At 46.1% G+C, this 17,722-nt stretch overlaps 1 protein-coding gene across 1 annotated transcript in view; it reads left to right on the top strand.

Moving 5' to 3' along the window:
* Positions 1 to 17,722, top strand: part of Antxr1 (ANTXR cell adhesion molecule 1) — a 188,343-nt gene that overhangs the window by 13,609 nt on the left and 157,012 nt on the right. The window contains exons 2-3 of the mRNA XM_052174247.1: positions 6,339 to 6,410; positions 10,933 to 11,004. Coding sequence (XP_052030207.1) covers positions 6,339 to 6,410; positions 10,933 to 11,004 — 144 coding nt within the window. The remainder of the gene's footprint in view (positions 1 to 6,338; positions 6,411 to 10,932; positions 11,005 to 17,722) is intronic.

Raw genomic sequence — 17,722 nt, 5'->3', positions numbered from 1 at the left:
TTTTAAATATCAACAAAATCACAGTGTGGTAAAAGAATAGGATCCCAAGCCCTGATAAACCAAGGGCAGGACGATGTGTCGACCCTTACAGAGTGTGCCAAGATGACTTCCACGTTACAGTGGAAACCGTGGTATCATCTATGCTGACTCTGCAAGATGTCTCTGAATACTTACACATTGTGAGGACAGAGAGGATATGAATAGTAATCAATGAGGCTGACTTAACAAATATATTCTAAACCCTATACCTCACAGAGAATAAACTTTCCTTTTAAATGCCCATTAAATATTTATTAGTTCACAGAGAGTGCCTCATGGATCCCAAGGCACAAGGTTTCCCATCCACATTCTCAGCAACAAAGAACAGGAAATGAGCAGCAAAGTACCTCAGAACGATAGGACCATAGTTATGGCTTTTTATATCAGCATGTCATGAGGAAGATGGGACAATCAATTTAAAAAAAATAGAAAGAACAAGAATGGAAGAAGCAGCCATCAGCTGGCCAACTATGGCTGAGCCTCTGTTTATCTAAATAAAATTTTGTTGTAGCACCATCATGCTCATTTGTTTGCTTTTATGCTTTAAAAAAAAAAGAGTGTTGACATGGAGACCATAAGTCCCGCCCACCCTCCAGTACCAAGGGAGACTAAAATATTTACTGTCTGGCTCTTCATAGAAGAAGCTGACTGACCCCCGAACTAAGGAAACATCTGAAACCCATAGGGATGTGCAAAGAATATTATTACCAAGGCAGTCCTTCTGGGTGTGTGCCTGTGTGGTTGGGACCGGTGCCCTTGGTGAGAAGGGCTGGCGTTTGGCCGTATGCTCTGCTATTACCATCTTGAAATTCTTAAAAACTTTTCAACAGGGGCCCTGCATTTTCATCCTGCACTGGTCCCAACAGTCAACGAAGGGAATCAAAGGGACAATAAGTATTTCCAAAGTTCTGTGTTTATTACTACATACATTAAAACTATAATGAAATCCTTGGTCCTCTCATGCCCCACTGTCTGCCTAACACAGTGAGGTGGGCACCATACAAGAGGTGAGGCACTTGCCCTCTTTAGACGATATGCCACCTCCTTTTTAGCGTCCGTCCCGGAGACACCGAGATTCTCAAGGAGCAAAGGAGAGTTCTGTCACACTGCCCCTTCTGGGATGCACATTTCTTAAACAAGGGACGCATGGAGGGTCACTTTCTGTGCAATTGCCAAAAAGAACCCCACTGCAGAAAGTCACAATATATTCTCCATTGCGTGTAAAAAGAGATGGTACAGAAGTGTTCATCTCACTGATTATATGAAAGTGAAAAGAAATGGAAAGGAGACAGTGTGAAGAATGAAGACATCCTACTACTGTCTGACAAGAGCTTCTGCAGCACAGAGAAGATGCAGGCATGACAGATGGTGTGGCCAGTCACATAAGGACATAAGTGTGGTCATAGGTGAAGGACCTTGGTCTGAGTGTACAAGCTTGGAAGAAAGTCTTGAAGCAGGTCGCTGCGGAGTGGGTAGTGCCCCAGTCTGACTGCAGTTGGAAGATGGTATGCAGCAGGGGGGATGGGCGGGGACAGTGCCCCCCCTTCCCCGTTTGAGCACCTGGGAAGGGGGGATGGCCCTCAGGGTCTTCCATACCTACATTTCCCTCAGTGAACAAGCCACTTTGATGATGCTCTATTTCAAAATTCTGTCCTGTGTACCCTCACGAGAGACAGTTTTGCATAGCATCTTAGGGTGACACCGGTCCATCCCTTTTTAGCCTTCTAGGAGATGTGCTGCAGCTCTCTTGGGGTCATCTCTGAACCTGGAGAGCATGAGAAATGGAGCATGAAGTTCAGCCATGGAAGCACCTTATAAGACAGTTTAACATTTTCTGTCTTAAAGTTACTTGTTTTTGTTGAATTTGCACAAAAATACCAGTAATTAATATGCAAAAAATGTGTGTAAGCTTTTCCTGGTTGTGTGCGTGCGTGCCTGTGTGCATGTGTGCGTGTGTGTGTGTGTGTGTGTGTGTGTGTGTGTGTGTGTGTGTGTTGGAAAGGCAGAGTGGAGGAGAAGGGAGTAACAGTCTGGTTAAGACACCTTTTGAATCACAAGTCACAGGAAGAAGCAACACTTCTCTCCTAACATGGCGCCTACACGCACTTGCACAGCCGACCAGAAACGCCCGGAGCACTGTTTTCTGTTACTTTCTGCAGCACATTCTGGTTTTTCAATCTTATTATGCTTCATTTCTTTGAAAAAAAAAAGTTGGCGATATCCCAGTAGCTGATTTCCCAATCTCTGCCTGCATTCTGCAGGGCGAGCGTCATTGTTTTCAAAGCCATCAGTTGGACTGAGTAAGGCAAGTCATGTGGCAGGAGAGAAGTCAGACATCATGGCTGGTGGAGGCTCTGCAGCAGTGGACAGAGCAGGATGTGTGTCCCCCAAAAAAGGACAAACGGGGCGGCGGGTGGGGGGCTGTGCTCGGCAGTGGTGTCAGGATCTGAACTGGTGTTTGAAGAAGCTGAAGTGGAAGGAAGCAAGAGTCAAGGTGCAGGAGGGAGGCTTGGCTGAGGCCACAAGAAAAGAGCTGATAAAGGCCTGGGCCAAAATGGGGCTCCAACTTGTTAGGGTGTAGGAGGAGGAGGAAAGGGGAGAAAAAGAGGGCGCAGGAGAATCTTGGAGAGAGTAAACCATGGTGGCAGGGAAGCTGAGTCTAATTTTGGGCTCACCCATTGTATCTGAAGCTACCGTGTTTATCTGAACCCACCCAGGACTCAAGAGGGTCACTGGCATCAGGGGGTTAAGGCAGGTAGGGGTAAGGATGAGTGGGACTGACCATCTCTGTCTTGGCTACGTTAGCCTCCGGGGTAAGCGGTCACTGGCGGTGGATCCCGCAGCATGCTTGCGTGCTTCCTTTTCATTATACTCTGGTTGCTTGTAGAGTTTTCAAGGCATTTAACCACAGGGTTAGCGACTCTCCTCTCGGGAACAGAAAAGAATGCACTTCTTTGCTAAGAGAACAACTGAGTACAATTTCTGACTCTGTTTTTGTCCGTCTTTGTGTAATGGATCAGGCCCTCAGAAGTGACTGGACTGTCACCTAAGAGCAACACCAGCTTGCTCCGTACAGAATCCCTCACAGCGTGTGACGTCTTGACTTTTTATCGTATTTCAAATACTGGAGACAAAAAATCAAAAATAAGTCAGGGCCCGGGACCACTCTCGGCAGCAGCATCTGCAGGAGCTCACAGCACCGGTCTCAGGCTCTCCTCCAGGGAGACGTGAACCCTTACATGAACCCTTACACAAACCCAATTCAGCAGATCCTGAGCTCTGATTGGATCCCAAGTGTATCAAGTGAATCTTCTAATAGACAATTCTGTAATGTTGTCTCCAGGCAGGATTCCTGGGAGACTATTTTAATTCCAGATTATAAAGAGAATTAGGCTTGCAGAGTGGAGACATAAAATCCCCAGAGGAGACCGTTCACTGGTCTCCACCTCTCCCAAACCCATCATGTCTGAGGGAACAAGCGTCTTTTGGTACTTTTCATATTTGGGTTTAGAAGGAAGTTCTTGTTTCTGCCTTGCAGCTTGGATAGCTATGGCTAGGTTAATCCAACATGGCTGGGTTTAGCTACTAACCCTTAAGCAGACAAAGGTGGCAGGAGATATGTGATATGATTAAAAACACACAGCTGGGTGGCAGAAAGCTGAACTTGAATATATGCTGCCATTTTCCCAGGCAGCATCTAGCTTCTCCTGGTTGGGATCAGGAATCTGATTCTAGGCTCTAAGTGAGGATGGTCACAGGTCTGAGCCACCAGGTGTTGGTTTATGCTGGGAATAGCCTCTAGGACAGTTTCTAACTGGAAAATCACTCAAAAGGCAAATGCCCAGTGCACACCAGAGAGCCTGTAAGTCAAAGAATCTGTGTCTTCTACTCCTGGAGAGGCAGGGGTCTACCGAGTCCCCTTGGGTATTTTCCAGAAGAAGGGAAAGTGAGGCCAGAATGCTAAGCTGCGAGTGCTGGGTAGTTGGTGAGGTAGGGGGGCTGTGGCACCAGGCGGGGCAGCCTCCTGCATGGGAGCTTGGGTAAACTTATGGTTGTGTTAGGTACGAAACCCCAATATTAAGCAATGCATTAAAGGGCTTCTCCTCCCGCCCCAGTCTGGACGCCTTGTTACTGGTATGCAGTCTTTAAGTACAGATCTGAGGGATACTGTATTGTTTTCATTTAAGTGGGAGGAACAGGACATTTCTGGATCTTTTCAAAGAGATGGAACTAGATTTCCAACTGAAATTGGAATTTTTAGTTAAGAGAACTGGCTGCTCTTACAGAGTTCAGTTCTTAGCACTCACACGACGGCTCACAATTCCAGCTTCAGCGGATCTCTCGTCCTCTCCTGGCTTCTGTGGACACAGCATGCACGTGCTACACGTATGCACATGCAGGCAAATGCTCATTGCCTTGAAATAAAACAAAGAATTCGATTAAATGAAGAATATTGTATCAAGAGGGAGCTGGAGAGACGTCTCAGCTCAGTGGTTAAGGATGCTCAATGGTCTAGAGAACCCAGGTTCGGCTCCCAGCACCCACTTCAGTCTAGAGGACCCAGGTTTGGCTCCCAGCACCCACTTCAGTCGGTTCACAACCTCCTGTAAGTTCAGCTCAGTTCCAGGGGATCTGATGCCCTCTCTTGGTGTCAGGTTGCACTATATGCATGTGTATACACCACACATGTACACACACATACACACACACACACACACACACAAACACACATGTACTCACATAACACAGATATAGATAGAGATAGATAGATAGATAGATAGATAGATAGATAGATAGATAGATAGACACATAGACACATAGATACATAGATAGATACATAGGTAGATACATACATACATACATACATACATGCATACATACATACATACAGGGATGATGGATGGGTGGATGGATGGATACATGGTGGATGGGTGGATGGATAGATGGATGCATAGATGCATGAATGGATGGATGGGTGGATAGATGGATACATAGATGCATGAATGGATGGATGGATGATGGATGATGGATGATGGACAGACAGGCGGACAGACAGAACCAGACACCAGTGGAAAGTGTTTGCAGTACAAAGTGTCAGAGCAGAAAGCGAATGGCTGGCAGACTGGGCTCAGCTGGGCAGATCTGTGTGTGACAGGGGTAAGGCATCACGGGGCCCCTTTGAGCAGACAAAGGCTGAGACAGTCCCAGGGGAGAGACTGAGGGTGGGCGCTGTGGGGAAAACAGGCCAAATCAATGTGACAGAAGCGAGATTGTAAAACAATATCAGATATGGAGAGTTAGAAATCAACCTTCCAAGTCTACACTCCCACAGTTGCATACTTCCAGGGAACTGATCTCTCACTTCAGTAAGTGCATTCCCTTTTAATATGGTGAAGAGTTGAGACATTTTGTTCTTTTGTTCATTATGCTTGATAACCACATTATACGTTTTCCTGCTGTTTAACTCTCAGAGACTTCTTAAAACAAACTCCACCAATTGGTCACTTATTATTTAGGAAGCCTACTGGATTCTTTCCTCCAATAATTTATCCTAAAATTCTACCAGTATCTATATTTTTAAATAAAATGAGACTTGGAGTGGCATTTGTTCTGTTAGTGTCTTGGGGTTTCTATTACTGTGAACAGGCACGATGATCACAGCAATTCTTAATAAGGAAGACATTGATTTGGGGGCTGGCTTACAGTTCAGAGGTTTAGTCCATCAGCATCATAGTGGGGAGCATGGCAGCATCCAGGCAGACATGGTGCTGGAGAAGAGGTTGGGAGTTCTACATCCACATCCAAAGGCAGCAGGAAGAGACTGTAATGCTGGGCCTGGCTTGCCTCCCTCAGTGACACACTTCCTGCAGCATGCCACACCCAGTCCTACAAGGCCACACCTCCTAACAGTACTACTCCCTATGAACCCATGCATTGAAACCTCCACCGTCAGTTTGCTGACGGTACTCAATGGAATTGGAACAGAGCGTCTTCATCAAGGAGCACAGAAGTAACCATGTCATCACGATCTGGACCCAGCCTGTGAATCTGTCTGAGCCCTGCAGTTTTTATTGTCTGCTCGCTTTTCTGTCAGAGTTTGGCGCGGTGGGAGGTGTGGGAGAGGATGGGAGATGAAACTGGAGGAATTCCTCAAAATTTGTAAGTCTTAGAGCTAATTTCCAAATTCATGCCAGTTTCAGGTGATGGGTGAACCCGGTTAATTGGTTGTTTCTATTCATAGACTGTAGACTGAATGGAAACGCAGCATGAGGTGCTGACAGAATGTCTCTGTCCTGTAGGTCAGGAAGCGTGCTTCACCACTGGAATGAAATCTACTACTTTGTGGAGCAGCTGGCTCATAGATTCATCAGGTGAGTGTGCTCCACGGTCTCTTTTCTCATGGCCCACAGTACATCCAGTCCGCCTGCTATTCCGATAACTCCCAGACACTGTGGGAGTGCACACTGGATGGACCTGTGCATAGGGACATCACAAGGTGCTAGATGACCATGGTGCATAGTAAACCTTCTGGTTTGAATATGAACACACCACAGCCCTGAGCAAGTCATGACTGGTCACATGACCCCTGCACCCTCTCTGTGGGCTTTACCTCACCTTCCCAGACAGGTTGGACCATAGTCACTGTGAACTGTGAAGGTGCTACTTAGGGTCACCCACTAGTAAAGGAGGTTGCATTACCCTCCTTTCCCACAGCTTTCGTGGGTGTACCTGCAACATGTTGTCAAGGTCTTTAGTGCAGCTGCTATGAGTATTGTGAGCTCTGATGCAGACCCCCCAGTGGTAGACGGTCTCCATGGAGACTAACATGAGTGAGTACAAAACTCTTCAGTCCATTTCTGTAGCACAGAAGATCCTCTGAGCCCAGGGTAATGGCAGACAGTCTCCTCCAATGCTTAGGTATCGAGCATCATGCCATTACGTTCCTAAGAGGAAAGGGTGGCGGGTGTCCTTGAATCCACAGCAGGGATCACCCAGGATCCCTGGACTTAGGAAAGCAGGTGCTGAGAGGGCAACATGGAGGAAAAGTACGGTCAAGGAGAGAGTGTATCTGTGGTGTTAAAAATATTTACCCAAATCACTGAACTTTGGATGGAGAGGAGGGACTTCCCAATCTAGCCTGAGAGACATTCCAGAGCCACATGTTGAAAGGCATTGGTGAGAAACTCCCTCTTTTGAACCATTTCAGTTTAAAGTCTTCTTTGCTATGGAACCAAACATCCTCCCGTGCCCTCTCACCCATAGACCCTTGTGAGTGACATAAAGCCAAGTCCTTGGCAGTTCCTGCATTCCATTTGCTGCCCTCCTTTCTCCCTTGGAGAAAAGGATCCAGTTTAGCGAGATGAGTGTGAGTCCAAGCTCCCTGTGCAGCCCTAGCGGGCTTAACCTTGGCCCAACCCAAAGTTCTGGAAAAGGATTGCACAAAGATAACATGTGTGTGCATCTGATCACCCAGCCTCTTCCTGGAAGTGGGTCTCCAGGACTGCCGCCCAGCCCATCAGACGGTCCACATTCTTCACTATCTGATAATCGTAGAGTAGGGTAGAGCTACTGAGAGAGCTCCTGAGAGAACGGTTACCCCAGCCCCTTGATTTACAGATGAAGGAAGAACAAACCAGGGACATCTTTGTGGCTTATTCTAGACCTCAATGCAATTTCCTCAGGCCCTCTCCCCCTGATTCCCGGCCATAGATGGTATGTCAGCCATACTTCTTGCCCTGTTACAGACCACTTGGGGAGCAACCTAGAAAGAGGAAAGTTAATTTTGGCACATGGTTGCAGAGGTTTTAAGCCATGCTAACACCACTGTTTCCAGGCTATGATGAGGTAGAGCATCCTAGTCCAATGGTGTGGTGTACCAATGATGATTGCCTCATGCTGGGCAGGAATCAGCATCAGGAAGGGACTGGAGACCTGGTAGAACTTCAAGGGAATACCCACTTCCTCCACCTCTGTTCCACTTTGCACAGTTTTGCTACCTCTGAGCATACTGTTCAGATGTTGAATCCATCAATGGATTGAGCCATTAATGAAGGCAGAGCCTCATGATACAATCAATTCTCCAAGGCCCCGCCTCTGAACATTGCTTGTATCAACCTCAAAACATTATGCTATCAGGGAGACGTGTCATATCCAGACTATAGCAGATCCCTCAGTGTGTAGGGGCTAAGACTGTCATTGAGTTTCATTTCTGCAACAGTCCAAGGGCTGTTAGCAATGTCAGGTACTGGTTAACACTCTTGAATAAGTGGGGGGGGGGCGGAAATAGTATTGTCAACAAACAATACTGGGAAAGCTGTATATCTACATGTTGAAGAATGAAACTAGATCTATCTCTCACCCTAAACAAAAATAAATTCCAAATGGATCAAGGACCTCAACTAGAGACTTAAAATTCTGAAACCACAACAAGATAGGCAAGGACTTCTTTCATAGGACTGTAGTTACTCAGGAGGTAAGGCAAATAACTAACAAATTTTGAAATTAAGAAGCTTTTGACGGCAAAGGAAACTGTCAATCAAGTGAAAAGGCAACCAATAGAATCTGATAAAGCCAGCTATAGGTCTGAAAGAGGATTAGCATCTTAAGGATTCAAATAACACAAAAATTAGTCAAGAAAGCAACCTAAGAAAAATGGGCTAAGGAATCAAACAGAGAGTTCTCAAAAGAAAAGTTGGAGACATTTTAAACAGTGTTCAACATCTTTAGCCATCAGAGGAATAGAAATTGAAAATACTCTAAAATTCCATCCCATCCTAGTCAGAGTGGCCATTACCAAGAATGAATGCTGGTAAGGATGGATGGAAGGGAGAAGCCACTGTTACTGGGGTGTAAACTGATGTAGATACCATGGAAATCAGTGCAGGAGTCTCTCAAAAAGCTGAGTGGATGATTTTACTTATCCTTTAAGTAGTATATTGTGGGGTAAAGGGAACCCATGTGTCTCAGTTAGGATTTCCATTGCTGTGAGGAGACCACAGCAGCACTAATAAAACAAAAATTTGGGGACTGGCTTACAGTTTCAGAGATTTAGTCCAATAACGTCATGGCAGGAAGCATGACAGCATACAGCCCAACATGGTATTGGAGACTGAGCCAAGAGTTCTACATCTTTGTTTTTTCTTAAGGATTTATTTACTTCATGTATGTGAGTGAACTGTAGCTGTCACCAGAAAAGGGCATCAGATCCCATTACAGATGGTTGTGAGCTACCATGTGGGTTGTGGGAATTGAACTCAGGACCTCTGGAAGAGCAGTCAGTGCTCTTAACTGCTGAGCCATCTCTCCAGCCCCAAGAGTTCTACATCTTGATCCACAGGCAGCAGGAGACTGACTTACACTGAGCAGAGCTTGAGCATATATATGAGACCTCAAAGCCCACATCTACAATTACACACTTCCTCACACAATCACACCTACTTCAACAAGGCCACACCTCCTAATAGTGCCACTCCCTATGGGCTAAGCATTCAAATGCATGAATCTATGGGAGCCATTTCTATTTAAACCATGGTGGCTGATAATAGCAAAAATATGTCACTACTGACTGCAGAGGGATCCTTTTAAGTTGAAATCCTTTTACTTCCCTTTATTCTGACCATCCCCAGGTTCCCAAGAATGATTCTCATCTGTCTCCCAACCCACACCTTACATCCATCTCTCTGAGAAAATAGCCCCATTTCCTAGTCACCAAGAGTCTAGAGGACAGCAGACAGATGCTCCCTCAGCACCCAATCCTGCTCCTATGAGTTGCATGTATGTCTTTCCTGCCATCCTGGAGAGCCAGCTGTCCTCCTTTAGACCATTGTCCCTTTTTGTCCACCCCTTGCCATTGTCTCTAGTCTCTTGTGTCTCTTTGTTCCTCTTCTAACACCTACTTTCTTGCTGACTCCCTCACCTCTAATTTTCACAGCTTCTCAACTCTGCTAAAACACTAACAGCAAATATTTGTCAGGCACATAGTAATAATGTTCATCCTAAGAGTAGCCAGGGCTGTTAGAGCTCTCATAGTAGTTAAGCAACAAGACCTGATTTCTATTTCATGAAAGGTAACTTGGGGAGCAGCATGGAGAATGCAGCAGATCAGGAATGATTGTAGGACACAGCTGGGATGGTCAGGCGATGGAGGCCCAGGTCCAAGCTAAGCCATGAAAAGAAGACATGTGTTCAAGGATCAGAGTCAGATCATCTCTGGGAGGAGAATGCTTTGTGAAGACACAGGTTGCCTGCTATGCTGGTTGACCAGTTGGCCTCCTGACAAGGGCCCCACAGGATGGCAGGCAGTTGCCAAGCCCTGTGCAGATTTCCGGTACTTCTTGCCAGTCTTCACATGAGAGTGCTCTGTTACATTTACAAAAGAGTAAATTTTATGCTAAAAACTTTTGAGTACTGTGTGTAATGGTGATGTTGACTTATTCATTAAGAATGAGTCATGTCGCCACTGAGCAGAAGAGACCCGCCGTGGCCCAGCAGTCCCTTTTTCCCTTAGAGGCTGCCAAGATGGAATTAAGTGAATGGTGATCCTTCTTTGAAGATGCTGTCAGAATATTCTGAGAGGATTCACCATTTCATAGACACCTTGTAGACCAGTCCCCTTTGGGGTAGTCCTGAGTTAGGATGGAGTTTATCTGTTACTGTGATATATCCACTGTGTGATGATATCCTTTCAGAAGGGAAACACAGCAGGTACCTTTGGTTTGGAGCTTCAAGTTGGCCGTTAGCTAAACTCTTGCTTACCACATCCTCTGGGACTCCCATTTAGGTGGTAGTTCCTCTTCTCTGGTAACCATAATATAAAGATAAAACAGGAAAGAATCCGGAAAGGGGCTGATATGCCTAGGTATTCTGACTTAACAGAGTTTCTCTCCTTTCCAGCCCACAGCTAAGGATGTCCTTCATTGTCTTCTCTACTCGAGGGACAACCTTAATGAAACTAACTGAGGACAGGTAAGGAGATTTTACACCTGCATTATTTCTAAGTCTGTCTCTTCCTCAGTAGCCCTGAGACTTGTGCTGCCTGGTGGCTCAACAGTCAGTCACCCTAACCTAACAGTTCTCTCTTAGCTCGATCCTTGACCTCTGCAACCAGGCCCTTCCACTGGCTCACTGTGCAGTGGCTTCTGATGATATTTCCTGATGTTGGTGAGATGTTTTAAATGTCTAGACCATGTCCAGATGAACCTCCTCGCCCTTGAATGTTAACTCCATCTGCTGAGTTGGAGCAAAATGTTGGCAAACTGGGTTCTTTGGGGATTGTCTTTTCTCCCATTTGGAATGGATTTATTTTGTAAACTGGATTTCAGAAATTTGGTAAAGCTCTACTAAAGAGGCAAGAGCCTGAACTGCATCCCTACGTGATTATCAAGGACGGGAATGTAAAAGAAAGCTGCAGCACCAAATTAATAGAAGGAGATTGTAATGGAGTGTGGGAAAATGTCAGTTGACAATCGTTCTCTGGGGTTAATCCTATTTCACGCCACAGATGAAGGCCATGGTGATAAACACATGCCATCTTCATAGTCATCATGGTGCAGGAGGATGCTGGAGGAAAATCTGCTCAAATTAGTGTCACTGCATACATTTTAGAAAAATGTGGCATGGTCCACAGTGAGGGAAACATTGTGAGGGCTTGGGATTCCTGGCTGGCAAATATAGGCATGCTAAAAAAAAGAGATGGTGGAAAGGGAAGAGCAAGCTATAACAAAATACCACAGACTTGGTCCTTTATAAAGAGGTTTGTTTATTTAGCTCACATTTCTGGAGACTCAAGAGTATATGGCAGTTTCTATACATCAAACATGGCACATGGCTTCACGGTATGAGAGACCGCAAAGTGAGATGGAGCCCAGAGGGTCAAGGGCTAGGCCTACTCTCGATACAGTTAACTTGGAAAAGAGTCTGGGTCCTGCCAGGGCTACTTTAATCTCTTCAAGATCCATCCCCCCAGGGACAGTTACTTCCCCTAAGTCCTGCCTCCTAGTTACTGCCTCTCAGTGGCACCACACTAAGAACCAAGTATCCAGCCCACAGCCCTCAAGCCAAACCATAGCAGCAAGTGTGAAGAAGGGAGAGAAGGCCTCACTGATAAAAATCCTCTTACAGAAATGATAACAGAATTAACAATTCTATTATCTTTCTGGCTCAGACCAGCAAGTCCAAACCAGTGCTCATGTCTCTCCATGCCTGTTTCCCATCTAAAACTCCACTTCAAATCCTCTTTCTCCATCTATGCATGCATGTTGTTGAGATGCCCAGAAACTCCATTTTAAAAGTGGGTGTCATATGCTCTTCACAGAAGAGGGAACTAAGACCATGTCTCCTTCCCATGGACACCAAGCAGAACCCAGAGTAGGCCGGGCTCCATTTTCTCCCCTTCTCCTTGCACATTCTCTCTGAAGAGAGAACGCTGCAGTCGTAGAAACCTCCTTCAGAGTTGACCGAGCACTTTGAGATTCTCTGGGGAGAGACCTGGCCTTGTGCGAGAGTCATGATCTTGTTCCATCTTTACCTGCTATCCTTCAGCAGGCTTGGCTTCTGACCACAGATGGGGAATTTAACAGTACAGCCTAGCCGACCCTCCTGCCGCATCCTTGTCTTCAGCACCAGGCCAGTGCACACAGCTAGGACAATGACCTGTGAATGGCTCCTAGAATCAACCATGTTTTCTTGGCCACTGACTCTTCTACACAGATAAGAAGAAACTAGAGCTAATCCATGCCTGTGGGTGCTAAGCATCCCCGTGGGAGTGTCTATATCCTTAGTCCCAAACCAGAACCAAATCTCACCTGTCCTTCACACCCTGCTGCAACTGTGGCATCCTGGTGTCACTTTATGACAATCACCTTTTTGGATGTGCCAGTGTGACGGGGAGATGAAATGCATGTACCTTCTATAGATGCCGGGAGCCACTTCCATGGCCTCTGGGCAGCCGGCTGGGGCAGATGAGAGACAGATAAATCAGAACTCGGGGCTGACAGCCTGGTCTGTTTGGTCTGTTTGGAATCTAATTGTTCGTGCCTTGACTTCATTATCACTAGTTTCTTGTGCCAAAGAAGTGGCAGAGGTTAGAGCCCCCACTTTGCTGCAATCAGCCTTTAATGCAGGTTCTGTGAGTCTCCTGTGGCAAGGGTATGACCTGCCAATCATAGACCCAGCACATAGCCAACCATGCCAACTACAGAGGGGACACGTGCTCACTCTTGACTCCCTACACAGACTGGCTGCAAGGGTCAGGCTTTTATTCTGTCTCTCGGTCATTTGTCAGGCACAAGAATCTCCATCTTTTTCTCCCGAGAGCATTTGCTCTTTGCATATCCCTCTGAGACAGTAAAAGGCATGTTGTTATACCCTATGTATATTTGTGGGAGTTTATAAAGTTTTAAAAGAAACTTGTTAAAATAAAAGGGCACCAGGCTAGGGATGTGTAAGATGCTTGGTTTGCAAGTGTTCGGGCATGAGCCTGGAGCTCCGAATCCATGTTAACAAGTCCATCTGGCTGCATATGCCTCTTACCCCAGCCATGGCGGGATGGGAGGCAGAAACAAGGAGATCATTTGGAAGTTCAACACCAAGCTAACCAGTTGGCAGAGTTATAGGCAATGAGACCCCATATCACATTGGACAACACCCATGGTTGTCCACTTACCTCGCAGTGTGTGAGCGTGCATGCCCTTGCCTACCCCTGACTCCCACACACTCCCACACAGTGTACATGTATACACTCACCTACCCCTGAACTCACATCCATACCTAACTCACACACAAAACAACATGGCATCAGTCAAGAAAGATTCTCATCTTAACAAAAGCAAAAGAGTGTGTTAATCAAAAGACATAACATAGAAGATGCATTAGTAAAGTATTCCAGTATGGTCCCGGGATCCAGTGCACCTAGGAATACTATGGGGAGACTGAAGAAATGAAATGGGAAATTCCATGAGCTGCGGCCTAGTGAAGAAACCACGGGGAGAAAGACAGCGTATCCTTCTCCAGCCTCTAAGGGCAACTTCACCATTTGAGTTCTTGTTCTGTGTGCAGTTAGGGCACACTAACCATGTTCAAGGTTTCTTTAGTTCTCAGCAGTTTGGTTATGATGTGTTGGGGGGGGTTGTGCAGACCTCATTGAATCTGTGAGTTCTTGTCTTTCACTAAATTTGGCAAATTAACAACCACTGCTACTTAAGTTATTATTGTTGTTGTTGTTGTTGTTTTATTTTTCTGTAACATCCACCTCTCCTCTTTCTGTGACTCCCACAGTACAGGCGACGACTTCTCCATTTATTCCATATGGCCCCGAAGTGGTCACATCTTTTCCAGTCATCTCTCTGTTCCTCGGTGGGTGGTTGCTGCTGTTCCTTCTCCCAGTTCAGTGGGTCCCCTCCTCTGCCATCGTCTCTCGGCCCCTGAGCACATTCTCTATTACAGATATTTACTTTCTCAGTTCTAAAATCCCCATTTGGTTTCTCTTGAGACGTTTGGGCTTCTTTCAAGTATCTTTTTCAGATTCATCTTCATCCAAATACTCATGGTGACCTCACGGGGGTGGTTATTATGCCACTGTCATGTCTGTCACCGCTCCAGCCTCTCGGGATTGGCATCCCAATAGCCTTTTCCCATGAGAGGTGACAGCAGGCTTTAGGAAGCATCTATTTGTTGAGTAATTTTAGAGTGTAGCTTTATTTTCATGTTGCTTTAACTTGGGTGTTTTTGTTTGTTTCCTTTCTTGCTTTAGTTAGCCATAACCTGGGTTCAGGCCTTTTTTTTTTTAACCTCTAGTGCGGACAGAGGTTTCACAGTTACTAAACTCTTAACCAGGCTGTTTTGCATCCACCCTGAGCAGCACGGAAGTGGCCTGGGACCTCCAGCTTCAATGACAAAATTGGGAGCCTCCTTCTGCATCTTGTCCAGAGTCACCCCAAGAATCCAGCCAAAAGGGGGCATCTTTTGGTATTTTGGTCAGATAGACTAGTAGGGGAAAGCCTTCCTCTGAGGCAAAGCCACAGTAGAAGGGGTCCGTCTCCTCAGGATTCCCAGAAATGGGGATTTTCTCAGCCTTTTACCAGTCACTTCAGGCACCACCACACCATGAAACTGGTCCTCAGGTTAAGACCAGGAGAGACTCTGGAACTCACTTATGTGGGCGTCCTTTGGGGGTTCAACTCCCCTCCCCACAGCTTTGTTTACAGTCTAGGCCTTCCTGTGGCTGTTCTTCTGTGGCAGGCTGTGGCAGGCTGTGGCAGGCTGAGGCAGGCTGAGGCAGGCTGAGGCAGGCTGAGGCAGGCTGAGGCAGGCTGAGGCAGGCTGAGGCAGGCTGAGGCAGGCTGAGGCAGGCTGAGGCAGGCTGAGGCAGGCTGAGGCAGGCTGAGGCAGGCTGAGGCAGGCTGAGGCAGGCTGAGGCAGGCTGAGGCAGGCTGAGGCAGGCTGAGGCAGGCTGAGGCAGGCTGTGGCAGGCTGTTTGTTTTCCTTCCCTTTTACAATGAGGGCGCCCTGGTTTCCAGAAGTTCACTGAGGCCCAGTATCAGGCAAATGGCAGAACTTGTTTCTAATCTCTGGATTTGAAACTTGGTTGAGTCAGAGTCTGTGTCAGATCATGTCTCCTTCCAAGGTTTCTCAGTGTCCTTGTTTACACAGCCCAAGATATCTGAGCCACTTCATTAGCATAGTAGAGTGTATGATGCTGACTGAAGTATTATTATACCACAGCAATTTAGTGTGAATTACTACAGATGATTCTCTGAAAACTCCAAGTCTTAATTGTGAAATAACCTGAATCCCTTCTAATGTCTTATCATCTGGAAATTAGATCATGTCTGTGGAGCTCAGCTAGCACTTTAGCAGAATTTGAGAGAGGTGACAGATTAACCAAATGCTGTGTGTCATCTGTTAAAGTGGTCATATATACTTCCTTTGTTTTTACATATCAGGGGGATGCAATCCATTACAAATATCTTGAAATGCTGGCTGGTTCTCATATTTCTAGTTGTGTTTGGTTATTGTGTATTCTTTTCATGTGAAAGGGAATTCTGTTTCCTGTCTATTCTTCAGAAATTTAATATTGTTGATGGCAATATGCATTTTTAATGTAAGTTTTGCCACAACTTATTTCCATGTAAGACATGGGGCCAACTCTTGACGTTTCTCCTGCACTGGGTTTTCCAGTGCTGTTGTGGAACAAGCTTTTAACCAGCCACGTCAGAAGCTGCCGCCGGGGTGGACTTGGGGCTGCTCGGTTTCTGCTCCGTGATGGTCCCGTTTGCTTGCCTGCAGTTCCACACTCAAACCACATTGTTTTAATTAGTTTCAACATCTGGACGACCGGTCTTTCCTCATTTCTAATATTGAGCAAAAATCTCCCTGGTTTTAAGTGGATTTTTCCAACCATTTGCTTTTAGATTTTTTTTCTTAGTGTTCCAAATATCCTTGGTTTTTTTCATCTGAGTTGTCTGAAAAGCTAGTCCTGGCACCGCTGGCTTCTTACTAACCAGCACTCGCTCTTACTTACTTAAGTGTGCTGCTTATCATGTCTGTTCCGTGTCTGTAGGGAAGGTTTTGTTCTTTTCTTAGGTTGCATTCAGTGTCGGCTAACTCTGCTCCCACTGTGAGTGGAGCATTGCTGGTCCATCACCTCAATTGCTAGTGCTCATGAGCATGGTGGGCTTGGTGTTTGGAGCCCGTGAGCTTCCGTTAAACAGCAGGGAACGCTTGTCGGGGAGTCTGTGGGATGTCTACATGGATAATCAGCAGTTCAGCCTGTGAATCCAGAACTAGCTTAAGAAATAGGTTTGGGGGAGAAAATACTGGTTTTATAGAATTTTTTTCTTCTCTATCTCCCTCCTCCCCCTCTCCCTACTCCTACCTCTGTATGTGTGTATGCATGTGTGTGTGTGTCTTCCTCCCCTCTCTGTCTCTCCCCTCTCTGTCTCTCTGTCTCTCTCCTTCCCTCGCTCCCTCTCTCCCTCCCCACCCCCCTCTCTCCTCCTCTTAGGGATTAGGGCTGGGACCCAGGGCTTGGGCAAGCTAGCTGAGTGCTCCACCACTTAGTCGCATCCCCAGCCTTGTACAGTCGGCCTCCACCACCATCATTTTAATTATTTTATCAGTTCTAACTTTTGCAGTTACCTAATAGTTATTTCTTAAATTTATGAACACTTCTGTCTTCTAAGTTTTTGATTTTTAATTTTATTCTTTAACCCATTATTTTATACTGCCATTAGAGCGTCTCATTCCTTCTGTGTTGTGCAGTCTTACCCTTTCCCATGATGGGATGGAGGGAGGTTTGTTTGTATCTTATCCTCTCTGAATACGGAAAGCTGCTGCTGATCATTAGGTCTGTGGAAGCTGGCTCTCCTCCTCCCTGCCTGTGTTGTTCTCAGAGCTAACTTCTGATTCGTCTGTGTGTATGACTTTAATCTTGCTATATTATTACTTAAGACAGTGTCTCCCACATGATTTTTGTTCTCCCCCTCTATTTTCAGAATCATTTATTCTTTTCAAAGACTATGATTTGGATAATTTGATTTTTGAGTGTTAGTTTCTAAGCTTTATTAGTTTTGCTGATGATCTGTGGCCAGGTGATCTGTGTGCTGGATACCCACCCCACTCCTACCCCATCCCCACTCTATCCCCACCCCCACCCACCCCACCCCACCCTACCCTACCCCACCCC

This window comes from Apodemus sylvaticus, chromosome 2, assembly GCF_947179515.1.
Source record: "Apodemus sylvaticus chromosome 2, mApoSyl1.1, whole genome shotgun sequence".
Taxonomy (NCBI): Eukaryota; Metazoa; Chordata; class Mammalia; order Rodentia; family Muridae; genus Apodemus; species Apodemus sylvaticus.
This window is presented reverse-complemented; position numbering and strand designations above follow the sequence as displayed.